This window comes from Tyto alba, unplaced genomic scaffold (genome assembly GCF_018691265.1).
Source record: "Tyto alba isolate M040663 unplaced genomic scaffold, T.alba_DEE_v4.0 Super-Scaffold_17, whole genome shotgun sequence".
Lineage (NCBI taxonomy): Eukaryota > Metazoa > Chordata > Aves > Strigiformes > Tytonidae > Tyto > Tyto alba.
This window is the reverse complement of record NW_024881279.1, coordinates 1,929,274-1,957,156: the sequence shown is the minus strand read 5'-3', so window position 1 is coordinate 1,957,156 and position 27,883 is coordinate 1,929,274. Positions and strand designations below refer to the sequence as shown.

Here is a 27,883-nt window from a genome sequence, read left to right as displayed (position 1 = left end):
CGTGTTGGCCTGTGTCTTGCATAACTAGGCTAGAGGGTTGGTCGGTGTGCCCTAGGAAATGGAAGCACAGAAAGGGGAGAGCAGCTCCTTTCTTCACAGCCACGGGGGTGGCCAGTGTCATCCTTCACCTTCCTCCCTGCTGCCATCACCATCCCTCACCTCTCTCCCTGCCACCACCTCCGTTCCCGGCTTGCAGAGCGCCCGTCCCCCGTGCCCATGGCACCGCTGCCCAGGCCTGGCAGCACTGGGTGACAGAGGCGTCAGCTCCCTCCCTTTCCTGGCACGGGGAGGGCACCAAATCCACAGGGACAGGGCTCGGGAGCAGCAGGAGAAGGGAGCGGGACGCAGGTTTCCTCCCTGCACGGTAAACAGCCACTTCTGAGAACCGCGGTGCTGAGGCAGAGCATCATGACCGGGCACGCCGTGGGCTGACACAGTTTGTTTTCCGTGCGGCTTAAAACCATGACACACAACTTAACCACTGCCCAGGATTGCTGACTGCAGCAGAGACAAAAACATCTGATAGCAGCAGCGACGAGTGGAAGAGGCGTGGAAAGGTTTCGTGCAGACTCTGCAGCTGGAACACGCCGGTCCCCGGCATCACCCCGCGGTGCCCCGCGCCAGCCGCCCGTCTTCCCTCTCTCGGGGCGACCTCCCAGGCCCAGCCCAAAAGCTCTGCCCGCACCCAGGAGCCACGCTCAGCTCCAACTCCTGCCTCGGCGCTGCTCTGCCCACCTAAATGTCTCTTGTGCTTTCACACGGGCAAAGCAAAGCCTGATCCAGCACCGTCCTCCTCCGGAGCCGGGAGCCGGCACTCCCCTCGGGCCGGGCGCCTGTGGCCGTCGCTGCTGCGGCATCCGCTCAGCCTCGCCGTGATGAAAGCTGCTCCGTAGTTTCTTTAACCATTTTCCATTTCACCTCTGCAGCGCAAAGACAGAATTACAATAGGCGGAGCTCAGAAGCGACGAAAGCCTCGATGTGGAGGCATATCAAGGGGGTGTCAGTTAGCAGATCACGCTGCCGTCACCCCGCCGGCAGCCGCGGCTGCGCAGACATAGCAGCACAGGAGCCAGCCCCAGCAGTCTCCACGACAGGCTCCAGCACCTGCTCTGCAGACTCCTTCCATTGCTTTTCATCTCTTCAGACTGTAAATCACACCCACTTACACCTGCAACTCAAGACGATGTTTTCCAAACCCAGCTACATCCCTACAATTGATGTCTCCAGCTCCCCCCGTGAAGGGCTGCTGGCTCGCGGTGCCGGGCGGCCGCCAGCCTCAGCCCTGACCAGCGCTGGCTTTGCGTCCCCAAAAACCCAAGAGGGACACGGGCAGATCTGCTGAGCTCCAGCGCCAAGGCAAGCAGGAGGAGAATGACTTTGTTCTCCTAACAGTCGGCTGGTACTTGGAAGATGGGAGCAACCCTCCTCAGGGGAGAAATAATGCAGAAACCACCCAACTTCCTGAATCCTCAGAATATAATTATATGAAGAGATTGAATTGACAAGTTCACTTTTGATGGTTTTGTTCTCTGTGACAAAGCTGAAGTTATCTCCTCTGCCAAAAAGCAGAAAAACAGAATTGTAATGGCAATTAATTTACATTCAAATAGCTCTTTTCATCCAACTGGATCCTAAAGAGCCCTGAAACCACTGGCTGAGCACACAAAGGAGATGATGTGGGGCTCATTCATCCCATCAAAATGCGGGCAGTCGGTGGCAGGATGCTGAAGGCAGCTTGCAGAAAGTTAGTAATCAGAACGGATGGCAGTTGTTATTGATTATCTCTGTGAAAAGCCAGCATGTCCTTTGGTGTCAGTATGTAGATAATAACCAGCTCTCTGTTCACGGTATGTAAATCACCGCTCATCAGGAGCGCGGCCTGGGCTGTGCTCCCACATCTCTCCTGGAGTCACCATCTCCCTCCCGGCAAGTCATTCACCGTCCCCTGGTCCTCTCGAGCAGGGAAAGCAGGGACGGTATTTTCAGTGTCAGCCCACCCTTTCTCGGCACAGCCCCATCAGGCCGCCCATTCTGCAGGGCAGTCTGTCCCCAAGAGCTGGCCGGCTCGCCCTCGCCACCCTCCCTGCCTGCACAGCGGGGCCGGGACACAAGTTTTCCACTTCCTAGACACATCGAATATTCTGAGTAGTTCCATGTGGTCTGAGGAACAGCCCATCCCAGCACTGAAGATGCAGACGTCTCTGCGCAGAGATGGACAGCTCACCCTGGGCCACAGCCAAGAGCAAAGACACTCAGACATTTCTTCAGCCACGCTGGTACACTCCAGTGCTCACCTGTAGCTCTTGGGCAGTGAAACGTGCCCTCACCTACTGCATACCACCTCTTCACACCGTGCAATTCTTTAGAGAAAAGGAGATGGGGTTGGTAGGAAGAGCTTCCTCCATCCTTTGGTATTGACCCTTCTTGGCTCCGCAGTGGCAGCTTTCTGGGTGGGAGTCCCTTTCCTGCACCTCGGTATAGTTTAGTATTTAGGCTGTGCTTGGACTCCTGCTTCCCAGGCGTAGAGCTGGCGTGAGGGTGTTTAGAGGCTCGCAGGATCCAATTCAACATATTTCCCTGAAGAGCAAGTCCTGGCGAATCCTGGCTCCGGCCCCCCGATGCTGCCCTGCGCAGCACAGCCACGTGCCAGTCCCCTCCGACCATCGCCAGCCCTGCTGCAAACGGCTCCAAAATAAACAGTAATCAAAAAACACTTGCAAACTGAACCCACAGTACTACTGAGAGAAAAATCAAACCGGAAGACATCCAGGACTGGATTTCTCTTCTTTCTGGTGCTCTCCTAGAAATAAATTGTTCCTCTCAAGGAGGCTGCTATGTGTTGCAGAAATCGTGTATCTATAGGAATATCGCTGCCTCTGCACAGCACAGATTATTGAGCTATTCTGCACAAATAACACCGTGCCAGGGGCGGGAGGGCAGAGCTCGCAGAGTGCGGGGCCATGCCCCAAGGGTGACCGTGTCTCCTCTCTGCATCGTCTCCATCCCCTCGGACTCTCCAGGTGACACAGCTGGGGCTGGCCTGGCTTGTCACAGCTCATTTCCAGTGTCCTGGCTCTGTTTCTGGTCGGCTGGCCTCTTTGGGGATATGGGGTGGGGTGGGGGGAGATAGCCCCAGCAGTGCCGCCGCTGCGCCAGCTCGGGGTCCGGGGCTCCCCAAACATCCCACACTGGAGCCGGCTCCCCTGTGCAAGGCCCTAGGGACTGACTCCCTCCCCGCACGTGGGGTGACACCCACGAAACCCAGATCAGGATCAGGCCCTCGGTATTTACTGCAAAGACATTCTGGCAGTGGGGGAGGAGACCGCATGCTCGGGGCGGCCGCCTGCCTCGGAGGGACGAGGCGCGGCGAGGAGCCACTCCGGGGCATCCCCTGCGGGGAATTGGGAAAATCAGAGCTGGGAAACCACCCGGGTGCAGGTCCAAACCCGTCTGAGGCCAATCCTGATCCACCTCCAGCAGCCTCCTCGGCCCCACGGGTCTGCCTCCGCTCTGGAGTCAGCGGGGCGCCCGCTGAGGTTTGGGGGGGCCGGGTCCAGCGCTGCTGCCGGGCAGGGTGCAGGATCGGGGGGGGGATGCCGGCAGCAGGACTGAATGAATCCCGGGTGCAGGGGCACGCTCACCCCGGGGCACCGCAGGCAGCGGCTCGCTCTGCCCGCGCAGAGACGGTGTCACCGCGGGGCCGTGCTGCTCCTCGGGGTGGCTTTAAATGGAGTCGCCTGGGACAAGGTTTACAGGCGTTCACCGGGCTGTGAAATCAGAAATCTCTCCTCTCCGCTGAGCTCCCTGGCTTTGCTTTCCTCCTTTCTTGACAAATTTTAACGTCTCTCCCTGGTGAACCCCACCCCAGCTGGCCTCACACACTTCTTTTTCTTCTCTTTTTTTTTTTTTTTTTAAATACCAGTGCTATGAGTGTGTGGTCTTACATTAATCCACTGCCAATAATGAGGAAGTTATAACTAGCTCATTTAAGATAATTATAGTGTGCATTTCTCCAAGCTATGAAGAGATGCTTTGAATTGCTTCCTCACACACACATACATATTTTTAATTTGCTTCTTTGTTTTGTACAGAGGGAGACTCAGATGTATTGGATGGCTGCCCTAGCTCAGCTGATGCCAAATGCCAAAAACAGTAAAAAAAAAAAAAGAACTCTTGTCTCCCTTATCCACTCAAAGCCTCAAATCCACTAAGAATGGGGACAAGGTGATGAGGTGCATCTGTCACGACCATCCTTGCTGGTGGAATGGCCAAGGAGACAAAAGCATCTCGCCTAGTGACCGTGCACTGTGTTGTGCTGCTGTTAGAGGGAGTTTCTGGTTCTGCATCCCAGGGTTTTCCTGCTGCGTTTTCCCACCTGGGTTCTCCCAACAGCTCTGCGGGCGATGCGGGACCGTGGGTCTGCAGCCTCTCGGAGAGCCTGGAATAGCTCCGGGGGCACGGTGATAGCAGGGTCATACCTCACTCAAGCACGACAGAGAAGAAAACAGAGGGGAAAAAAATCAGAAAAAATGAGGCAACTTTTAAAAAGGTTGCAACCATTCAGAAAAGGGAGAGAGAGGGAAGGTCTTCTCTGAGAGAGGGCAGGCTCTCTGCAGCAAAGGCACCCCAGGCAGAAAAAAAAGCATTTTCTCAGCACCAAAACCCACGTGGGTTTGGGGTCACAAGCACCAACCACCCTTGGCCCAAAGGTCTTGGCAAATCACCCCAATGGTCTCTGACTGATAGTCCGAAAAGTATCAGTGGGCAATTTGATGTACTATGGCATTCCCTCCTTCTTCTCTGCATCCCACTGATTTTAGAGGCTCTCACATCGGAGAGCATGAAAGACTCTCCTCTGCCTCTTTTATTTACCTAATTTAGCATTACTACTGCAGCTGCAGTATTTCATGGCATCACAGGAAAAAAACCTCTTCCGTTCACCAGTGATGTTTCTTTGTAGTTGCTGCCTCTGCTACTGAGCAGCAAATATTCTACGCAAATTTTCAACAACCTTTAATTGAGTTTTTCACAGAGCTTCTCACAGTGCTTTCCCAACTGAATTTGAAGACAGACACTCAACCCTGCAGCTAAGGAATGTGCCAGTATTTGCAATACTTGGCTGAACATTTTGCTGCCGCTACAACCCCACTAAAATAAAATGCTGCCTTGGATTAACAAAAAGCAACTGGACGTGCTAACGGGAGAAAAATCCATCAAAACCAGCCAGGTGCCTCCTCACCCTGCGCCCAGGACCGTGTCCTCGCCTGGGAAAGCCTCTCCCTCTGCCCTCAGCCCGGAGCCAGCTACCTCCAGGCACACCTTGTCTTTATCTCTGGGTTTAATTAGCACCCCAGTTTCTGCCATTGCAATTAACCTACTTTAAATAAAGCGAAACAGATGCCTTGCAGAGAATCTTACACATCCAAGAGTGGACAGAAACCAGCCAAAGCCTGAGAAAGAAATCAGATTTCAGATACACCCGCAGCTGCCTGTGTGTTAGCACCGGGAGGAAGGATAAGCAGCGAGACCAGCTGCCCGCAGAGGGTTTCTGCTGGCTTCCCCAGCCCCAGCGGGGTGTTTGCTGCAGGGTGGTTTTGTTGCTTTTCTTTGTCTTTCCTATGCCTTACGAACATGGTAAAAAGCAGTGACCCTGATGTACATCTTTCTGAAAAACTTCAGCTTGAGAATTTATTTTGTGAAAGGCCTGTGAAGCAGGAAAGCTGCCTGTACAGTAAAAACCACATTGGTTGCTCCGTGTGGGTAGATAAAGTCTTGGTTTATGTCCTAAATAAAGTTGGGAAATCAATGGGGTATTTTTGGCTCAGTATTTGAACCGGCAAACAAAGTTTTTTAGAAAGGAACAAAAACAGACTTTGAAAAAATACTGAGTTGGGCCTTAAAAAATGACTTGAGTTGAAGGATATTTTTTGATGAAGAGCTTGAAAAACTTAATTTCAAGTTAATTTCAGTTGGTTCCAAAACCAAATGCTTTGTATTGCTATGGAGTTTTCTAATCCTTCTCCTCTGTCTTTAAATTACATTGATTTTTGCTGTTAACAGAGTATTCAAATATTAGAAAAAAATATTTAGGCAGTTATAAAGAAGATATGACCTGAAAACATCAGTCATCACGTGCTGAAACGGTGCAGTGTGATTACAGTTTTCCCTTGTTATACAACCAGTGCCTGACCTGAGCCTGTGCCTGGGCTGGAAGCTCCCGGCTCCCCCCGTTCCCCACCCCGAATACGGGGAGCCCCAGAGCCCCTCCCCAGAGCACCGGGAGCTTTAGTGGGGAGTATGTGGTACAGATCAAAGGACCACTGACATTATAATAATTCCTTGACAAAACGACCATGAATGCTACCTTGTGAGTGTTCAAAATAACTGGCAAGCCCCAAAAGACCAAAATTCTGAACATTTTTTGGATGCTAAAGAAGCATGTAAGCATTAATATTAACTGCTATTCCGTTAGGCGCACAAAAGTTTTGCAATAAATTTCAACGACTGAAAGTGCTCTAAAGTGAGGGGTGAGATTATGCCAACGGTCACCGCCAGCTCCAGGAAATAGCCCTGGGAAAGGAGACCAGGCTTAGAGGGAAACCTGAAAACAGAATGGGCTGTGAGATTTGAAAGGGCACAGAAGTGGGAGGAAAGGGTTAAAGAGGAGGTGAAGGAGTGAAGGTTGTGACTATAGTTAGAGGCAGAAACAGCCCACCCAGCCAAGGGCCGTGGGGTGTCTCAGCCAGCCCCAGTGTCCCAAACACACCTATCCTACCTAGTTTTCAGTTATTGTTTCTGGCCTGCCCTCCTGTCTCCTTTTTCTTACTGAAGACAGAATATTCCAGACTCCCAGCACCCCGCTGCTTGTTCACTTTTCCCAGTCAGTAACAGGCATGCATTTCATTTCAGCGTTTCTCTTAGTTTTAATATATTTCCATAATTCATTCTTGATGCCTTTTAGGTTTTTTCTTTATCTTGCTGTGCAACCATTCTCCCATCGTCCCCACACGTCTGTGCTCCCCCTTTACAAGCCCTGTTTTCACAGTTTGCATGAGTCCTCTTTGGTTTCTGGTCACTCCTGAGGCAATCAAATGTCTCTTTCTGTGCTCCTCGTCCTCGTTTAACACCAGAGAGTCTGTCTCTGAGGCTTTCTGAAGGAGAACTGGCCCTCCCATAAGCCTCTATTCCCAGGGTCTGTTTTTCTGCCTGAGAAAGTGCATCCAGGCACACATTTGCAGTGAGAATTTCTGTGGTACCAGCACTAACATGGTCCCTATTTCCCGTACGAGCTTGGGGAGATTGGTGGAGAGCAAAGCTGGCCTGAGTCTCACTTACATAATTTCCTTCTTTTTTTTTTTTTCCAGCAATGTACTTTCAGTGTCACTAAGCCAAGTGCGTGTGTTTACTATTAGCACAAATTAACAGGCAAAATGAGTTAATTAGAACTAAACATTAAACTAATTGCTTCCTGTTTCAAATGCTTTGAACTAAATGCAATATATAAAATTTTCTCTTCTTGGTTCCTTTTCCCTACCAAGCATCAGTGTTTGGGAGCGCTGGAAGATGTTTTCTTCCCAAAACCTAAATAAATTCCATGGAAAATCTGATCTCTCTCACACTTCAGTATACTAACATTGAGTTTCTCCCTCCCACCTTCCTGACCTCCTAAAAGTGGCTGATGGCGGGTGAACCCTGCAGAAATCCTGCCTGAGCCCTGCGCACTGACACGGGTGGATTGGGGGAAATGGGCTTATCTCCTTACACAGAAAAAGGCAGGAAAAGCCTGCATGGGTCACTGGCACAAAAGTGCCGTCTCCCACGAGGCCGGCGGGGGTTTGGTGACTGCGGCTTGGAAAAACTGCGATGCAGGGTCCCGCTCACCAGGCCACGGCCCTTGGCAGCCGACAGACAAAATCGCACGTGTTGCCCACGGGAGCTGCCGAGCCAGCAGCCCCGGGTCGCTCTGCCCCGCCGGCGCGCTTCCCGTCGCAGCCGAGCGCGGGGGGACGGGACCCTGCTCCCGCGGCAGCCCACCGCCTCGGCCCGAGGACACGCTGGGGTTGAAGCCGACCTCCTCTGCCAGCCACAGGGATTTTTTTCCTGCGGTTCCCACGCGTGACCTCACAGACCCTAAGAAGGGGAGAAGGATGCTCTGGACCTGCAGAGAATGGCACAAGAGCAGCTGAAGCACCTCTGCTCAAAACCGACCAAGGCTCTGGAGCTGGGGGCAATCCCGGCTCCCCTTTTTCTCAGCGTGTATCTCAGGCGGCTGTGCTGCCAGCTCAGCATTTGGGATTTTTTTCCCTTTAAAATGTAGGGCTGCATAGTGTCCGGAAGACATCACTGTGGGCGAGGACAGGCAGAGCCCAGGCTCCCACCCTGCAGAGCTGCAGCTGCCTCCATCAACGGTGCCCAACAATCCCTTGCTGGGGTTTTTATCTCCTCTGCCAGCACAGGAGGGGCAGGCAGTAAACTTTCCCATCCCAGATTCAAAGATTCCCCTCTTGGTCCAAGGAATCCCTTGAAGGAGACACTGCCATGTCTTGGAAAGCAGACAGAAACCAGAAAATGGATCTGTTGCTTATTTCCAGATTCCTACCAATTGCAGTGAAGCTCCCACAGTCAGAAACAGCAGAACAGTTAATGAAAAGGGATTTTAAAAAATGAACCGCAATGCAAGATACTATTGAAGCCGAGAAGCTGGTACGATTCAAGGAAAAAGCAATATCTGCAGTTCTAACAGTTCAGATAATAGCTTCGAACATATACAGTCTTACTTCGTGCCAAAAACAATCACTGTTCACCTCGAGCAAAGAAGCGATCTCTCCCAGAGGCATTGCAGCAGAGCCTGGTCGCAGTTTCCAGTTGGCTGTGAGATTGGATGGACCACTCAACCCGGGACGGGGTGGAGATGCCGGGTACTGACAGGACCCTGGGCTGGAACAGCATCATTAAGTGATCGAGGCTTCACGCACCCACATGAGGACATTTGTTCTTGCAACTTTTATTTCTAACTTGTCTGCAGAGATGATGGGATGAGGGGTCTGCTGGTAGCCTGTCCTGTAAAGGTTGCAGACTTTCTCAGAGCATGCAAACACACGGGATGGGATGGGATGGGATGGGATGGGATGGGATGGGATGGGATGGGATGGGATGGGATGAGATGGTTCAGTTGGAGGGGACCTACAATGATTATCTGGTTCAACTGCCTGACCACTTCAGGGCTGACCAGAAGTTAGAGAGGCAGCATTCATTTCCAGCTGAAGGGCCAGCAGAAGGACAGAGCTTAACACTCAGTGTTTCGCATTCCATCTACAACTGTGATGTGGCAAATGGCAATAAACACAAACAAGCACGGGTTGCTTATTTGTTCTAAGATGCACTTGTGTGGGACACAGTACTCCAGCCCAACAAATGTGCTGAAGGTTTCTCCATCTTGTCTTTAACAGAGGTATGTAAAGATGGAGCCTTTCAGTATTGCTGATTTCCAGTGTACAGGACCCCCCAGATGCGTATCTAGAACAGCTACACAGAGCACAGAAAATGTCAGTGTATCTGCACTCCTCCCAAGAAAAAAAACCCTCAGGCTGCCCTCAAGTTGTGCCGTGTGGGTTTATAGCACCGAGGTCAGGGACAGCTCTGGGTTTATGCAGCCATCTAAATGATCTGTTGCATCGTGTATTAAATTGAGTTTTCTAGTACAGATAGGGGTCAGCGAAGCGGTTACTTTAAGTGAACTTTGTAGTTTCGCTTTGATGAGAGTCAAGATGGTAAAGCTCCCTTATCTCTTCTGGTTTTGGTATATCTCATCTTTCTCATATTATACTGCAGCAACAATAACATTAAGAGGCCTCTCTTCCTGTAGCCCAGATTAAAGACTGAAATAAAATCACGGTCACAGAGTGTTAAAGCAGGGAGAGAACCACGGGGGAGCAGTAACCTGCACTCACCTTGCTGTTGGTGTGTCCTAGGTGTGCACGGTTGGCCACTGCAGGTGACGGCCACCAGGTCAGCTGGACGGCGGCTGCGACCTCCGCTCATTCTGAAGTAGAAATACCTGGGTTCATTGAAGTAGACACTGTATTCTAGCAGGCAACAAGATCCCATGGGAAGGCCAGTTTAAGGCATTAATTGTTTCTTAATATTCTCAAACAAGTTCAGCCTGCTTTTCATTTTGATACACATTTAGCATAAGCATTTTGGAGCTTGTCTTCATTAGAACAAGACATCAAGAAAGGATGTGGGTAGTTAATCCCAATAAATGCATGCATAAGCCTTAGACCTCTACATTTTTCCCAGTAATTACAAACGCTTTTGGGGAATTCTGCCTATGTTAAGCATCGCTGTCACGCACAAGCTACAAGGGTCTGTTTCTCATCCCTCAGGTCCCGCGAGCCAAGGCCCTGTACACCTACCGCGGGCACAACCCCGGGGAGCTGAGGTTCAACAAGGGGGACATCATCGTGCTGCTCCGGCAGCTGGATGAGAACTGGTACCTGGGGGAGGTCAACGGCATCAGCGGCGTTTTCCCCGCCAGCTCCGTGCAAGTCATCAAGCACCTGCCCCTGCCAGCGCCGCTCGGCAGAGCGCTCTACAGCTTCGACCTGAGGAGCAGGGACAAGACCGACAGCAAGGACAGCCTGGCCTTTCACAAGGTAACACCACCCCACAGCAACCAGGGGCTCTTTTCTTCTTTAGACTGTGCGGTGTTCTGCTACTCCCCAGCTCCGCAGGAGCTCCCTTTGGAAACCAGTGAGGTTCCCAAGCCCCCCTCAGGCCCTGCTGCCAGCGGTTAAACCCCCTGACTGCCCCCCGGGCACACAGGGGTACGTGGAGGATGAGGGGTGTCCAGGGAGGGGTGCAAGCACCCGCCCCGAGCAGCGGCCGCAGTCGCTTGGCTCAGCTTCTCGCCCACGCTGCTGTCCATGAGGAGCGGCTCGTGGTGGTCGTCCACACTCAGGACCAAAACAAGGAGATGTCTAAAACTCACCCACTGACATAGTAAAGAAAATTGCTGCCAGGCCTGGGGAGACAGCATTTACGCAGCGTGAATGCACCCAGCCTACTGGAGGCACGCGTTTGCAGAGCGGTACCTGAACTTTTACTGTATTTTCCTTTATTCCCCAAAGGCTACAGACCTTGCGTTTACTCTGTTAGACAACACGCTCTTGAGTAGCTGCACCTCCCAGCAAAGTCAGCTGTCCCTGTAGTGACAAAATGAGGAGAGGCACGGCAGAGCAGAGCAGAAAGCGCTGCCCGGAGGCGTCGGTGTCCTCACAGAGGAGTCACCTCTTTCTCCGGCCGGCCGGCAGCACGGCTGCGATGCTCTCCTCGCTCTCACGGATGGGAAGAGGAGCCAGGAGGGGAAGGCCGTGGTCCAGGCCAGGTGTCCCCAGGGGTCAGAGCTGGATGTGGAGTGGCTAGCAAAGAGAAATCAAACAGCTGAGAGCCAGCGGTGGTTTCTAACTAAGGGGAGAAGCTAAAAGAGAAAAATCGGTTCAGAGCAGCATTGCATATCACTGGCAGCTCTATAAAACGTGGGCGCTCAGCTTCCTAGTGCAGATGCAGAGAAGCCAGGCAGCAATCCTCCCTTTGTCTTAGCAGGAGGCGCCTGCCTTGGTTTTCTGCTGTCTGTGTTCATTTGTTTTTTCTCTTTCACTCTATTTGCCTTGTTTCACGGCTTACTCATTCTGTTTATTTGCGTTAGGAAGCTGCGCTCATCTCCACTCCCACAGCAAAGTTCACACCTGGGGGGGGTGGCACACAGCTAAAACAAACAGACCCTTCTGCAAAGGGGCAAGAGCATCCTCCTGTCCCCCAGCTTTGGGACAGCGGTCGGTGGTTACCGTGCGAAATGACAAAGACTGGAGCGGTCACATCGGTCGCTCCCGTCGGCAGTAACCCCGAGGCAGTGCCAGCGCCGTGCCCTCCATAGCACAGGGCAGGGAATGGGAGAGTGCCATCTCTGCAAGCCACCGTGAAGAGATGGTTTATTCCCCCAGGAGCACGAGCAGGCGGGGGAAAACCTCAGCACAGGGGTGCCCGAGCCTTGGGTGGGTGATGCAGGAGTTGCATTTGTCCAGCACAGCCTGGCTTTAGACCAAAGTTCTGCTGCACGTAGCTTGATCTAGTTTTTTTGGTGTTTTTTTTTTTTTGTTTTTTTTTTTTGTTTTTTTTTCCAAAATACAAGCTGGCTGTAAACTAAACCCAACAAAACAGCCAGCTAACACACCCCAAGGCTGCCAGCGGCTTCGCAAGCAGCTCCTCAAACTCGGCATCGGGACGGGGCACCCCCACCCTTCGGCTTCGCCCCACCGCCCTGTGCCCTTGCCCTCCCTCGGGAGAAGGTGACAGTAATTTGGCAACAAACCCACCTGGAAATCAGTGCAGAGATTCACGTGCAATACCACACAGTGATCTGTTCTTATTCTGCAAGGCAGTCACCAGCAGATAAAGTTCAGACACACAGATGAAAGCCAAGAATCACTGACTGCAAGATTAACAGGGAATTTACACCCATTCAGATGCAAACTTTATGCACATATTCTGCACAGGAGTAAATGTTCTGGCCAGCAGGAAACAGCCTCCTCTGACTCCTTCACCCTTGGAGTCATTAAAATTTTAGCCCCAAACTTGTTGCATTAGTTCAGAAGAAAGAAACACATAAATTTGTTTCTGTAAAATTCTCCTTAGTCCCCCCACACATGTGGCAGATATCCTTAAAAAGATGAAATCTAAACATCTTAAAGTTGAACAAGGCTTAATTCTGCTGGGTTGCTCAGAAATGTAGCTATCGGTCAATACAAACTAGTTTTCCTTCGGAGTATTTCAAATACCCGCACTCCAGCAATGTCAGGTTATTTCAGCTCCTGAAACAGCGATCTGAGCTTCTCGGCAGCGTGACACCAATTACCTCAACACTTACGTAGGGGTTTTTTCACTTGGTTCATGGCTAAAAATGCCATTTTCATTATTAGCTGTGTGCGTGGCAATTACAGAGGCATTTCCACGCGATGGAAACCGCCCAGCAAGTCAAAGGCTTTTCATGTCCTCGCCCTCAGACTTGTGTCCACGGTCCCGACTCAGCCACGCTCGCAGCTTTCAATTAAAAGCAAGTTTGCGCGTTGTGCTGCGGAAGGGCAGAAGCCATGCCAAGGGCTGGACGGGGCCCGGCTGGCTACTGGGGCCACCCCCCACCCCGGGGACCCGGAGGGCTCAGCACCTTCGGGGTGACAGTGCCAGCGTCCTCGGCGGGCTGGTGGCAGCAGGGGCGCGTGCGGTGACAAAGCAGGGAGCTCCCCAGCTCGTGTGCGGAGGGGGTGCAGCCCCTGCCCCCCCCAACACCGGGCACCCGGGGGCACAGCCCTCCTCTCACCCCTGCAGACAGCGAGCAAACAGCTCTCCCCCCCTCCCATGCTGGAATGAAGCCTCCGCAACAAGAGGGAAAAAAAAAAAAAAAAAAAAAAAAATGGGGGCAAAAATGCAAAATTCAAATGTCAAAACTGCATTTTGAACGGGTTCTGCTGTAATCGGCTCTCGTGTAGCTGTTTGCTGCGGGATCTGCCCCGTGAGCCCCCCAGCCACTGTGTGGGGCTGCAGGGGGGGGCTGGCTGGTCACGGTGGCCCCCAGCCCCCCCAGTGCCAGCTCAGCGCGTCGCAGGCGGCGCTCCCAGTGCTCCCGGCGCTCCCGAGCCCTTTATGCTGCCCGCTCCCCAACGGTATTTTGTTAGCACTGGTCTAGACACTAATTGTATTCCTGCAGTTTAGCTTGAGATGCAGGGTGTAAATGGCACCAAGAAGAATTCCTAGAAATAAAATTAATACTTGTAATCATCATAATTACAGCAAGCACTTCTTTGTGGCTATTTTATAAAAGGACACCAGTAAAACATCTTATTTGAAACTCTAATATATTTTGTAAAATGTCTTTTCATTTAATGAAATCATTTTAGCTTCAGCAATTACTTATTTAAGTCTGACGTTAACAGAAAAAAGTTAGTTAGGGTCACATGAAGCCACCAAGGAATTAGAAATTAATTATGGAGAAGGCAAATGTAGGGCTGTTGTGGGAGATGCAAGGCTTTTCTTTGCTTTGACACTCAGGCCTGTGCCCCATTTTATCACATCTCCTGGTGTTTAGAGAAGGCAGAAAAATGTTTCCAGTTCAGGCTAACCTTTAATTACATATGGAAATTACAATATTGCCATCTTATCTGTGCACATATGCACACACTATGGTTTTTAAACCTTGCTTTAAGGAGTGGGGAGTAAGGAAATGTGAAAATGACCCCTGCTTTAAAATGACAATGCTTGAAAGACACCTGTACCCCTCCTGCGTTAGAGTCATCCTTGTTCATCCCGGGACTCAGGCACATTGCCTCACATGAGTGGGTGAGAATCTCAAAGTTTTGCAATTCGTTAATGTCAGCAGTAAATCATGATTAATTCCTCTGGCAGTCATCGTGGTAAAAAACATTGTCACCACATGCCCTTTGCTATTAATACTGTGTGATCAGCAGTTTCCAAGAAATACTGTTTGAACATTGCCCATATGCAAACTCGGGGCCTGACTCTTCCCTCATTAACCCCAATGGTTAACAAGGCAGGCTTTCTTCGGTGGGAGCAGGACCCAGCCATGAGAGTTTAGGCTTAGAGATATAACTGGGTGGATCTAACTCTGCTGGGAAAGCCACCATCCGTGAGGCCTTCTCCACACTCCTGCCTTAAAGTTGGCTGCAGGGTTTTGACCGAGACGCACCCAAGCGTGCCAGAATGAAGTGGAAAAGGGAGATGTGCCCAAACGTCCCTTCTAATTTAGAGTTAAATTTATTATAGCACTGCTAGAGTCAGCCAGCTCTCCTTACACCCCTGCCAGCCAAAGGCTTTGACAGGAAACAAAGCTTTCTGTAAAGTACTGGGGGAGCACTCAGCCTCAGTAACGTGTTGTCTAAGCAGCAAGTTTTTCAAACCCATGTTAATTTTGCTGTCAGCTTTGCATCAGTGATTTTGCATCTGGGCTTTGTCACTGAAAACATATCAGGGAAATGACTGAGCCACAAGTTTTCAAAGATCACCTGTAACGTCATCTGAAATCTGCCCACAGCTCCGCTGCCAGAGAGGAAAAGAGAGGAAAAAGGGAAAACTGAGCAGTCGCTGTGCTGTGCAGACGTAACTTCTGAAACGTGCCATCACATCTCCCTTTGTCTCTTCCAGCCAAACACCACTGCAAGGCAACTCCTGCAGACCAGCAAAAGCCACTGGTCCCCCCAGTTCAAGTGCGCGTCCCTACGGACAGCGTCTCCCAAGGCCAAGGGCGCGGATTCGCCGGCTTTCCCCAAGGTGCCCGACTCCAGGCGGAAGAGCCTGCGGCCGTTCTCCATCACCACCGCCCTGAACACCCTCAACCGGATGGTCCACGCGCCCGCCGAGCGCCCGGCGCTGGAGATCAGCTCCCCCGTGCTCATCAGCTCCAGCAACCCCACCGTGGCCACCCAGAGCAGCGAGAAAGCGGAGTTCCCCTACGGCACCCCTCTCCAGGTGAGGCAGCGGCGGCGCGGGCGCTCTAGGAGCGGCGCGAGTCCGAAACGCAAATCCTGGGTAGAAACACCCGGCGCGCAGGCAGCCGTTCGAAAAGCTGAAGCACAAACAAAACACAAAGTCTATCTCTGTGATCTCAACTATGGTACAAACGTGCAAAGACAAAGCACCCATGCTAATAGCGTCAGTAAGATATATATCATCCACATCAGGCTGCCCGGGATTTTTTTTCCCCTCCTTTTGCATTGGAAAAGCCTGTCTTCAGAGTTGAGGGACCCAGGGGAATTCATAAAAAGAGAAATTAAATTATCAGAGCAACTAAAGGTGGACAGAGCACATTCCCGTCCTGATTTCTGCCCTACTGCAGTAAGCTCCAGGTGTAGAACAGAAAACAGAGAGCTTAACTTGCAAAATAAAATATTTTTCATTTTAGAAAGGAGTAAGGAACATGAATTCCCAAGGGAGCTGAGTGAGCCTCAGCTCACTCGCAGACATGCACGTGTGTGTGCGCCTGGATTCACACTGCAAGCAAACAGCTGGTTTGCCATGTAACGATGCAGATCGGCGATAGGCAGTTCTCAGCACTTGCAAAATTAAAGCGAAAACCAGAAACCAGCCATTGGCCGCTCTCACCTGCATTCCTGTGGCAATGAGCCTTCCTGAGCTCCTCTCACAGAATTAAGTTGCACCAGCATGGTAGGACCTGCAGAATCAGGCCCTGAATTATGAGCAAATAAAAGCGCAGTGAGGAAGCTGCACTGTAGTGAGCAGGTCTGTACCGCCAGTGATTGCTTTAATGGCCCTTTCATCTAACGCCCATGCCTAAAAGGAAAGTAGAAGCCTGCGCTTTCTATTAATTGTTGTTTCAGTTTTTTCTGGTAATTCTCAAGCGTACAAGGAGCACCCAGCATGCCCAGTTCACAGCCCCAGTGATAGCATTGGGCTTAATCAAAAAAATGTGATTAAGCCCAAAATCTCAGCGCCGGAGACGACGTGGTTGGGTATCTCTAAACACAACCTTTGCTCTGCCCGCCGGGGCAGGCGCAGGCGTCGCGGAAGCCCGGGGCTCCGTTACCGTCCCTACTCCACAAAGTTTTCTCCGAAGGGACGCTGCCCACAGGACAGGCTCCCCCACAGAGAGCCAGTTCAGCACTGTCATAGCACCGACAGAAATAACGAAGAAGCCTCCTGCTCCTTCTAACCGGGGCTGTGAGCCCTGGGAAATAGCAACCAGGGTCTTTGCCCTGGCGTAAATCAGTCCTCTGCCGGCATCTATCCACGGGCCAGAGGAAGGGTTTCTGCCAGGGGACAGCAGTTACCCGCAGTCCTTGCCAGGCTGCAGTCTAAACCGGGCACTATGCTGAGAGAAGCTGAATTTGGGGCTGAGGTAATAAATGCAGACTGACCTTTTGGACTACACCCGCTCTTTATTTTAGGAGACAACAGAGTCTCATTCCTTCTTCACACTCTGACTAAGGATCTCAATACAGAATCTTCACAGATCATCTGAAATGGGAGAAAAAAGGTTTTGTTTAGATTTATATTACTTCTTTCATATTCAAGGTTGCTCTAACGTTTTATAAAGCAATAAGCCAGCCCCTGGTAGTTCAGTATCTGTGCAATAAAACCCAGCAGGCATTTTGTACTTAGCAATAGCCTGCAAAGAGCCTTGGCTGTTAGAGCCTGTTTTATGTGAGAGGAAATGAAGCCTTACAATAGAACTATAATTCAATTGAAATGGTATCATGTCTCACGAACCCAATATAATTTTACCAAAAATGTCTCAGTGTGAACTATTGTCAACAGCAGAAGCAACAGAGTGAGCGTGTTAACATTTTGCCTTAGAAGGGTTGGAATTTCCTTTCTTCTAAACAACAGTTTTGCTCCCGGAGGCTTGCAGGAGGATCTGTGTTGCTCATGGGGCCACACAGGTTGCAGCTTTTCCTTTTTCCATCTCTGGGTTTGGGTTGCGATGACTGACCTGCAAAGTTGAGATCTTTTGCAAGCCCAGATACGCACTGCCAGGCTGGCCCAGGTTGGCCATATCCCACTGAGGTCGCATGTCCTTTTTCCTAGTATTAATCAGGTGGAAAAGATGCCGGAGAGAATTTGTTGATAAGGCAGCCCTCATGATCAGAACAAAGTTGCAGGATTGAGGAGTAATGGGAGAGATGAGAGCTGATGCTGATCCTGAGGGTTGGTCTATGTCGCTCAGCAGCTTCTGGTGGAAGTTCAGCCTCGACAGTAAACACTGAGACTTTGGAAAAACAGCAGCACATCTCCAAAAGCGTGGTTGTTCCATGGCAATTAATTTTATACACACAGCATTACCTGGAAGGAAAAGATCTGTGTTTCTCGGGTTTAAACTACTCCAGATAAAACAGAAGTTCGGAAGCAATGAAGAGTTGCATGCCTACTGCGAGGCCTGAAAACTCAGAGCCGGAGTACAAGTATCAAGCTGGGGTCTTCTGTTATTAGTATATAGTATATATATATTCCAATATAGTAAAGAAAAGAGTGGGTTGAATCACATCCTTAATTGCTTCCGTGCGTTTTCGTGCTCCCTAGTGAGTCTGCAGAGGTTGAGTAGCCTGGATCTTTGTGGGCGGTCACAGATTTGGCGCAGCAGATGGAGCTGAGCCTACAGCTCGGCTCAGCCGCTCCGGCTCCGGCGGGAGATCGCCGAGGCGCTGAGTCAGCACGCACGGCATGGCACGGCTGCTCCAACCGCCCCGGAGCCAGCCCAGGCACCGCGGCCTCGCGGGGGGGAACTGCTGGGACCTGGGGGGGAAGACCAAACAGTTCCTGAGGACGAAGGAGGTGAGGCTTTAACCCCGGAGGTGAGAATTGTGTCCCAGGAGACCCTAGCCCAGGGCAGATGAGCTCAGCTGGCAGGCAACACGGGGCAGGCTGGGCAAGGCAGGGTGGGAGGTGCCCCCCACCACCAAGCAGGGGATGGTGAGGAGGGAGCAGGCACCAGCCCAAGATGGCAAGCGGTGGGCGAAGCCGCGGGGGGGCTCGGGGGTGAACCAGAGGCAGAAGGAACACACACCTCAGCGTCTACCCTCCCCACAAAGCCCAGAGAGGTCAGAGCAGCCCCAGCCCCCTGGGTCCGCACCCCAACACTGGAGCCTTCCTCCCTCTGCAAGAGGAACTGGCCCAGCAGCACACCCGTCCCTCCACGGAGGGCTCGGAGGGGCTTTTGTCCTTTCAGACAGTGGCCCAGTTTCATTCCCTGTCTGAGATAAGGCTGTAGAGCCCCATGAGAGCAACTGGCAGGAAAGGAGCTGCACCACAACCAGGTTTGACACAGCCAGGCTTCAGATTGCAAAGCAAGGGGGGCATTAGCCGTCACTCGGGGATGGGGCAGCAGAGCTGCCTGAGTGGTCAAACTGGAAACCAAGTGACCCTGTTACTACCAGAGCCTTTAAATCCCTCTCCTCTGCACGGGCAGGCTTCCAGATATCAAATAAACACTTGGATCTGGTAATTTAAAAAAAAAAAAAAAAAAAAAAAAAGACAAAAAAAAAAAAGAAAAACAAACCTGCATTTGGAATGGATATGCTCATTGCTTGCTTTGGCCTGGGGGTTAAAGAAAAGTTGGAGTTTTCCAGTACCTTGTAGTTACCTGACGCCTTCCCTAAGCTATGAGACTACATGCATTTGAGGGAGACCAAGCGCTCCGAAGCCCCCCGCGTGTGACACGTCCCCCGGCAGCGTCCCCCCCGCGGCGGTGCGGGCGGGCTGCACGAGGAGCAGAGCTGACGAGGCTGGCGGGTGTTCGCAGGGCTGCCCAGGGCACCGTGTGCCACCGCCAAGGATCGGGTCGGCCGCCTTTCGGCCCACGAAAGGGAATGCAGTGCCGCCAGCCCACCTCCTGCTCTTCCTCCCCGCCTTGGTGGGGCCGAGCCGGGCTCAGGCGGGAGCCAGAACCAGTTTGCAGGGCTTGTGCCACCGTGTCTGTGCATGTGGCTGTTGTGCAAGCAGGTCGGGGCGAGGGGAGCGCAAAGCACCGGCCACTGCACCGATCCCTCCCCGGCCCCGACGGGGCTTATTCCCCCGGGCCGGCGGCACTGGGGTCAGGAAACATCTGCCTGAGAGCTGCTGCCCCGCTTTGCCGCCCGTTAAAGCGAGTTGATAAACCCAACATCTGCCGTCTGGGGCACTTGGCTTTTCTGTGTAATAAATGATGTGGAACTTGCAGGGCAAAACTTGCAGTAGCACCAAGAGCACCGACTGCCCTGCAAGGGAATGGGGAAAATCCCCCTGCCCCGAAGGCAGCACCCAAGCCCTCTCCCCTGTGCAGCACGCTGGCAACGAGCGAGAGGGAGATGGAACAAGAGAGGGATTTAAGGAGAGGAAGGAAATGAAACTCTGTACTTACAAGGGCTTGAAAAGTACTCACAGAAGATCGGCAAAAACGAATGCTGAAATCAATTATATGTGGCTGGAAAATAGTTAATTCAATCTTTTTTCCTCTCTGTTGAAAATACAAAACCAGCTCTGATGCAGGCTCTGAAAGGATCGCTGCTTCCATGCAGAGCAGGAATAGAGAGAGATGAAAAACATTAAGCTTTCCATCTAGAAATGGACATTTCAACACAGTTCCATCAGGAAAACCGGCAAAAGATTGTCATTTTGCTCCAATGCAGAAAAAAGAAACTCCAAATCCCCAAATTTCAAAGGTTTGGATTATGAAAATTGTTAAAACAGAACTATAATTTCCAATCAAGTTTATTTATATGAGATCCTGGTCTGACCCTACCTGGACTAGAAAATGAGGAATGCACAGAGGGTTTGAAGCTGACCTGCCACTCCAGGTCTAGAGACAGAAACTAAAGTTGCTGGGGTTTTTTAATTAACTTAATTTACTAGAGAGCAACAGACCTGGTGAGTCACTTTTTTTTTTTTCCCTAGGTCCTTGCTAAGCCATTGCCCCAGCACCACGTTACAGAGACGACCACTAGAAATTAGATTTGAAAGGAATAAGAGTTTAAAGCCGTGACAACTTGCATCACTAAAGGTCCCGTGGCCTTTGCTGGGGAGCACGACTGCCAGCCACAGCCCAGCCCCACTTTCCGCTGGCCTGACCCTCCCCGGGGACGCTGCAGCCTCCCCACCTTGCTGGGAACTTGGTTTTTGCCCCCACCAGCAGCTGCCCTCCTGCCACGGCACAACACGGCGAACGCCTTCCCGCGTGCCGGCACCGAGTTTCCGATGGGGAGGGACTGCTTGCCCTTTGTGCTTTCGAAGGGACAGCTCAGGGGAAGAGCGTGTCCTGAGGATGCTGGGCTGCACGCTGCCATCCTTTCCTCCAAACCCCTGTGCGAGCGGGCCGGCGGGCTGCTGAGCACACCCCTTCCCTCAGCACCTCGGCCCCGGGGCCCACCGTGCTGCCAACAAGCTGAAAAGCAAAGGTAGAAACCAAACGGGCGAGGAGGAGCGAGCACGGGTCGGTAACTCGTGCCTTCCTGAGCCGGGCTCAGCACCACCGCTTGTCCTCACCCTTTTCAGAGCGGTGAGAAGGTGGCAGAGGGACACCCCGAGGACACCATCCAGGCAGCGCGGCTCCCTCCGAGCCCTGCGATAGACCCCGGCCCTCCCAGCTGTGATGCAGAGATAACAAACCCCCCCCCCCCAGCCTCCCCGGGGCCGGAGGGACCTTGGCAATCTGCTCACGCTGGCGAAGGCCGTGGCGAGCCTCCGAAGCGCGGCGGTGCAGAAGCGCAGGGTGCTCCAGCCATGGCTCCACGTAAACAAGGCAGCCAGCTGGGACCGGGCAAAAAAAAAGTTCAGCTTCAATTGTTGTGATTCTGCTATTTGAAAAATAGCTGGGCTTTCACGTGAAAGGGACCGGGTCTACCTTGCCTAGAAAATTCTCAGTTTTCATTGAAAGACCTTGCACTCAGACTGCTACACAAGTTTGCAACCAGCAAGGACAATATTCCAGCAGCATCCAGCCCGGCTCCTGCTCAGATAACCCTCCCGCATCGCAGGTCTCCTGGCCGGGGAGAGATGCCAACACGTGGCGCAGGAGACGTGGCCCCAGCAGAAGGGAGAGGAGCAGAGGAGACACTTCGACCTACACCTCTGCCAAGCACTTCAGTATCATTTCTTAGAGGAAGCACTTTGTATAGTTGACCAATATACTTTAGAGGGTGTTATCTGCAGGTTCTTCAGATGTTTTCAGAAAAGGATTAACACCTCCCATATCTAAGAGCTTTAGCAGTGACTTTTTACCATTCATTCAATCAGCCAGCTATGAAATGCTAACCCACCTTGCACCAGCAACCAAGTGAAACATCTCCACATCTTGTTCTTGGCATCTGGAAGCTTCCTCCAACCTGCAGAGTACACTGGAGATGGAGGTGCAGAGTTTATCAGCCTCAGAGAGGTCACCCTATTTACCCCCCCATCTGCAGGGGATGTGAGCAGGACTGCTCTTACTTGAGAAGCTGGCAATTGTAGAAGTTTCTTCTGTTCTTTCTACTGGATGGCCATCGAGCCGCATCTCCTCTCAGTCCCCTCACAGAGGTGAAGCCCCTGCAGAGATCAGTGCCGTGCAGGGGGGCACGGCTGCCCGTGGTGGGACGGCGCTGGAGCCCAGCGAGCACAGAGGACACATAACTGAAGCCAAACTCCGAAGAAGAACTGAAACACCCCGCAGGCAGGTCCTGGGGCAACGTCCAGATGCTCAGCGGGACACCAGGCAGAGGACACCCAGCGCCGCACGCCTCGCCTCAGAACCACCCCCCCCGAGCGGGCGGGCGCCGGGACGCGGGGGGGGACAGGGGAAGGGGGGCAGCCCAGCACGCTGCCCGTGTCCCCACAGCGGGGGTCCCAGGAGTCATCTCCTCCCCTTCGGCAGGCGCAGCAGGGACGGGCGCTCGCCCACGGCAGCGGCGGGTCTGGCACGGCGCGTTCAGGGCGCGCAACTCCCTTGACAGCAGCGACGGGGCTGAGGTTCCTCCCTGGAACACGAGGAGACCCCTGCGAGAGGACGGAGGGGGCGGGAGGGTGGCTGGTGCCTCTCTGTCAATGACAAGTGCCGGTGAGGAACGGGCCACCCCGAACCAAACGCAGACCCGAGCGAGGAGCTGCGGCTGACGCCCGCTCTGCGCTGCGTGTACGCACGGGCCTCTGGAGCTCCTCGGGATGCCGCAGAGGCGGTAAACACCTTTAATAATAGTTATTAAAAGATCAGTGGGGCAAGGACTGTATTATTTAGGGTTTAGACAATGCCAATACTCCCAGCTGGAGCTAAATAAATAACAAGTGAAACAGCAATGATTACACGAGTCCTCACCTGGCAGACGCGACGGTCTCCTCCTGGTTAGCAAAGTCTGGGCTTGAAATGCTGTTTTCCCAAACTCCTTTTTTTCCTTCCTGAAGCAGGCACAGAGACAGAGAAAAACAAAAGTAGTCGCCCTGTTCGGAGCCAACTGAAAAGGGGTGAGAAAACACTGAGAGCAGGGAGCGGGGCGAAGGAGCGTCTGCCCGCGCGAGTGGATCTCGTACACGAGATCAGCAACAATTGCAAGTTCGGGGCTCAGAATTAACTCTCAGAGGTCACGGCTGTTAGGTGAGGTTTAGTCCGTTTCATCGCTGCTCTGGGAGCCCCCTCGCACTCCCGGTTAGCTGTCCCAACAAGTTCCTTAGTTACAGGAGAGAAGCACCATCAGTCCAACCGAGCCATACCCTGGGAAGCGTCCCAGTGTTGAAGTGAAGGGGCCACGAGTCTTCCTCTTGCTGCCTGGTCTTTTTTTTGGTCAAACACTCCAAACTCTTCTTTCTCCTGAAACATCTTTGGATTTGGGGTTTTTTTGAAGGGTGGGTGAAGCCTGTCAAATGTTTCTAGCTGCTCTTCCAGTGGCTAAAATAAGCCTATATCCAGATTAATGTTTTGTTCTCTGCTTTCTTTCTCCCTGTAGGTCAGTGCCTCTTACTATCCTGTGCCAGGATCGCTGGGGCACTCAGCAGCCATTGTCACTCTTCCCCATCTGCAGCACCACATATCGGCTTATATGTACGTATGGAAACTGAAATGCATTGCGGGAAAGGGGGGGTTGTTGTGTAATTTTCTGTTGTGTAATTTTCTGTACCTTCACCTGAGGCTTATCCAGCCAAAGGTTCTGGAGAGCTGGGAGGTAAAGGCTGACCAGTGTGCAGCTCCCCTGTGCTCGGGTCCAAGTGCAGATCCACGTAGGAATGTACTTGGCTGGTCTAAGCAAGAGGTCACAGAGACTTAGTGTTACTGTTGAATTATTATATTCCCAGCAGGTGAACTGTCCTTGCACCTTACTACCTTACTTCAGTATTTACAGATATATAGTTCTGCCTATTTGTCAACAATACATTTTAAATTTTTTCAATATAAAGAAACTAATTACTCCTTAGTTGTCTCTATTTTAAAACAGTAAAGGTCATTGGTGTTTTGACTGATCCAATCTTTTAAAACTTTCCCAGAGTTAAAATTTGCAGATAATACATTGTGATGATTTGTTTTCCTCCAGATAAGATTCATCAGCCTGGCACTGCAGTAAGCTACCTAATAACAACAGGCTAGCAACAAGCTCCCTACATGGTCATTAGCACCTCCACAGTACCGAGCCAGCCCTGTGGGAACATTGGGACACATGAGCACTATCTATAAATTTGTGCTGCGCTCATGATGTTTGCTACTTCCATGCATTAGCATAGGCCATCCAAGACTATTGCACACACTTAATCCTGAGCACGAGAAAAACCCCTAAAACCTTAAAATGATTTGCAGAATGATGATTGTATTAATCAGCTGCCTGGTTTGCACAGCTCCTTTTTTCAACCCAGCAATATCAAACCAGTATCCGCATGTCCTGTTCTCCAAGATGAAGCCCGTATAAAGTGATTAACCACTGCAGAATTAGAACAGCCTTTCGCTGAGCCCTGCCCGGTCTGGGCAAGTAACAGAAGGAGAAGTCACTTTGTAAAGACGGGTGTTTCAAGTCAAACTTTCAAGTGACTGTTCTGAACAACAGAGAGAGAGAAACCTTTCTAAAAATTATGGGATAGTCCTTAACTATCTAGACAACCAGTCTGTTGTTTCTGGTTTTTAAATAATATCTGATAATTGCTGTATTGGTCTGTAGCTCATTAATATTTGGGAGCAGACCACATTCCCCTTGGAAAAAAACAGCAGTACAATTAAATTAAATGTGTTACACTGGAGACAACTGAAAGTTCTTTAAAGAACAAATAGGGGAAAGTTTTGAAATATATGCCATTTTCTTTTGCTCCTGCTTTTCTGCGTGGTCACCCCCCGTGGCTCGCTCTGGAGAACAAAGCTTCACCACCTGCTCGTAGTCCCAGAATCACAACAGAGCGGTCTAGAGGGGATTGCAAATTACCTCCTAGTCGGGTTTCCTCGCTGGCCCGGGGCAGAGCCGTGCACCTCCTCCTTTGCCCAGGACATTCTCGATGCGCGCAGTGGCAGCGGCTGAATGTCTCCGGGGGTCAGGGTGCCGGAGGGCGAGGGAAGGGGGGGGGAAGGGGGGCTGGGGCGCGTTGCTGGAGGAGCAGTGCTCCCCCCTGCACACCTCCAGGCGATGCTCGGGGCAAGGCCCCCGACCCACCCGTGCTTCAAAGTTGGGATGTGTTCTTGATGCTACCGCTCGCACCGAGCAGCGTCCCTGCTCCCTTTCGTGCTGCTTTGCCCTAGGACAGGTACCCCTTAGCCCTTCCTCGGTTATTTCGGGAGCCCTCACTGCGTGAGGTGGGGAGCAGCAGCTTTCTCCTCCCTGACTCCCGGTGCCCTTGGCTGGCTCTTCTGGGACAGAAACCGTGGACGGGATAGGCTTTGTGCCCCCATTCCTGTTGGCTCTGCTTTTATGCACACCCCCTCCGTCCTGAAGCCACAGGCAGCATCTCCCCTGGGAGTTCTGGCCACGCTAACGGCAGCACCCAAATATTTGATGGGAGTGCTGGCTGAAGAGGCTTCAGGCGAACAGCCACGGCTCACCCACCGCCGGCAGCATCAGTTCTGCAGCACGGCCACAGCCAGGAGGTCCGGGGTGCGCTGCGGCCAGCCCACGCAGGGCAGGTTCTGCCTCACCCCCCCTTCTCCCCAGGTGCGTGGCTCTCCATTCCTACGTGGCTCACGGACCGGAGGAGCTGGAGCTGCAGAAGGGAGAAGGGGTCCGCGTCTTTGGGAAAGACCACGACGGCTGGCTGCGGGGCATGTCCCTCGTCACGGGGAGAGTGGGGATCTTCCCCAGCAACTACGTCGCTCCCCTCTTCAGGTTTGATTTTTCTTACGTGAAACAAAAGCATGCAGAGAGAGGAGCGGGTAGCGCGTAGGATTTTGGGGTCTTCTCGTCCCTGGGCAGGATGGCACCTGGCAGCTCTCACTCATTTATTTCTCACGTACGGACGCGGCTGCGTCCCAGCAGCAGGGAGCAGCCAGGAGCGGGGGGGCCGGCAGCGTCCCCTCGGAGGGGGCACACGGTCGGACGAGCCAACAGCGCAACGTCAGCCTCCGTCCGCGTGTTTTAAACCTGGCGTGTCAGCAGAGGCACCAGCAGCTTCTCCCATACCTGTTTAATTCAGCCCAGGAGCTTTGGCAGAGACCCGTAGGTGACACAACCAGCACATTTTGGGGAGTTAGTCTGGGAGCCAGGGTGAACAGCAGCGTGTCTGTGCTTGGGCTCGCCTCTATCCCTTTTGGATGACTCTGGGTTTATTTTTTTTGTTTTGTTTTGTTTTGGTTTTTTTCCATGCCAGAAGGGAAACCACAAGCTGAAGGCTCTTTTAGAGTCAAAATACTGTCTTTAGAGAAGGCATTTAAGCACTGGACGCCATTGATCTAACTAAACAAACATGCATTAGAAAGAGCAATAATTAAAAAAATACAATTTAGGAAAGAAAAAAAAATGCCTGTGCCCTTAGTTGCCCTGATATATGCTCAGGTCAGGCAAAGAAACGAAGAACAGCTTCAACATGTAGTGCTCTGTTTCTGCAAATAGGAAGTGGGGATAAGTCAGGACACCTCTCCCAGGACTGTGACACCTGGAGCCGGGTCTCCAGCCCTGGAAACTCGCCGCAATGGTCCAGCCCCGTCTGCAGGAGCGGGGCCGGGCGGGTGCAGGGAGCTCTGCTCGGCGGGACAGCAACGGCTGCACCCGGGGCCACCTCAGCCTCTATCTCCCTGAAAGCCTTCTACCGACACACCAAAAATTCACCTTACACTCCCAGATCCTCCCAACGATATTTGGTTTCTCCTCCCGCCACCATTTGGTTTCTCCCCACCCTGCTTTTCCTTCCCTGCTTATATTTCACTCTGCCAGATCGCTCCGTTCAGGCCAGAGGTCCCAGTGATGCTTTAAGCCCAACTTTGCCCTCCCTTGCCCCCTCCCTGCATACAGAAGCTCTGGTGATTAGTCTTCATCTCTCCAGATTATCTCTTCACCGCGTAGCCTCCAATAACACTGCGGCCCCACCTCACCGATAAACAGAACAAACAAATAACCAAGAGTGCAGTCCAGTCACCCTAAATAGCCTCATAAAGTGCTTCAACCATAAGCACTGCCTTTGGAGCTGCTATTCTATCCTCCTCAGGAAATTTCTTCGTAACAAATTGATGCCTGAGTTATTCGATGAATCACTGCTCAGTTATTAAACCATAAATCATTCCTCCACCCCCCCAAAAAAAGGTAAAGAAGAATCAGAGGAATGGGGTTTTTTTACTCCTCTGAGGAGTTAGCAAAGGGACTTGGTGGCCCACTCTCTCAAGGAGTTTGGAGCGATGTTTGGCCGGTGTGCTGGTGGGGACGGCTGACGGGTTTTTTGGCAGTTCAGTGGCTTCAGGTGAAAGGCTGAAGATGTCATCTCTAGGGCAGGCAGGGGAGGAGGATGTTCTGCAGTAGCTGCTGTGCACCCGAGAGCTGCCCAAAGGGCGGAGGGGAAGAGCCAGGAGCACCCGTACAGCCTCTGCCCGGTCCTTAGGGTCCTGCCCTGCCCCTGCACCGAGCAGAGCCTCGCACGGCTCCGGCTCAAGGTGCCACCCAGCACCACGCAGGGAAGTTGGAGATTACGCGGGCTCGCTTTGGCTTCCAAACAAACCCAGCCCGGTCGCATCACGCGGGATCCTTGGATCACCCCGAGACGAGGGGGGAGAGGAGCCACTCGCCCCGTGAGCAGCACATGCTCCCAACAGCACCGCGGTGGCCCCTGAGCCCCCGACACCAACACCGGGAGCTGCAGGCGGAGAGCGGAGCGGGAGGAGCACAAGCAGCCCCGACGTTACCCAGCGCGGGGAGCGGGGCGAGCCCGGCTCGGCACGGGGTGGGAGCAGCTCCGGGGGGATTGCAGA

General features: G+C 52.3%; 1 protein-coding gene across 3 annotated transcripts in view; it reads left to right on the top strand.

Moving 5' to 3' along the window:
• SH3RF2 (SH3 domain containing ring finger 2) overlaps positions 1 to 27,883 on the top strand; it is a 47,840-nt gene that overhangs the window by 7,812 nt on the left and 12,145 nt on the right. For all 3 annotated transcript variants that reach the window (XM_042790413.1, XM_042790412.1, XM_042790414.1), the window contains exons 3-6: positions 10,386 to 10,655; positions 15,214 to 15,537; positions 23,469 to 23,563; positions 25,644 to 25,814. In XM_042790413.1, coding sequence (XP_042646347.1) covers positions 10,386 to 10,655; positions 15,214 to 15,537; positions 23,469 to 23,563; positions 25,644 to 25,814 — 860 coding nt within the window. The remainder of the gene's footprint in view (positions 1 to 10,385; positions 10,656 to 15,213; positions 15,538 to 23,468; positions 23,564 to 25,643; positions 25,815 to 27,883) is intronic.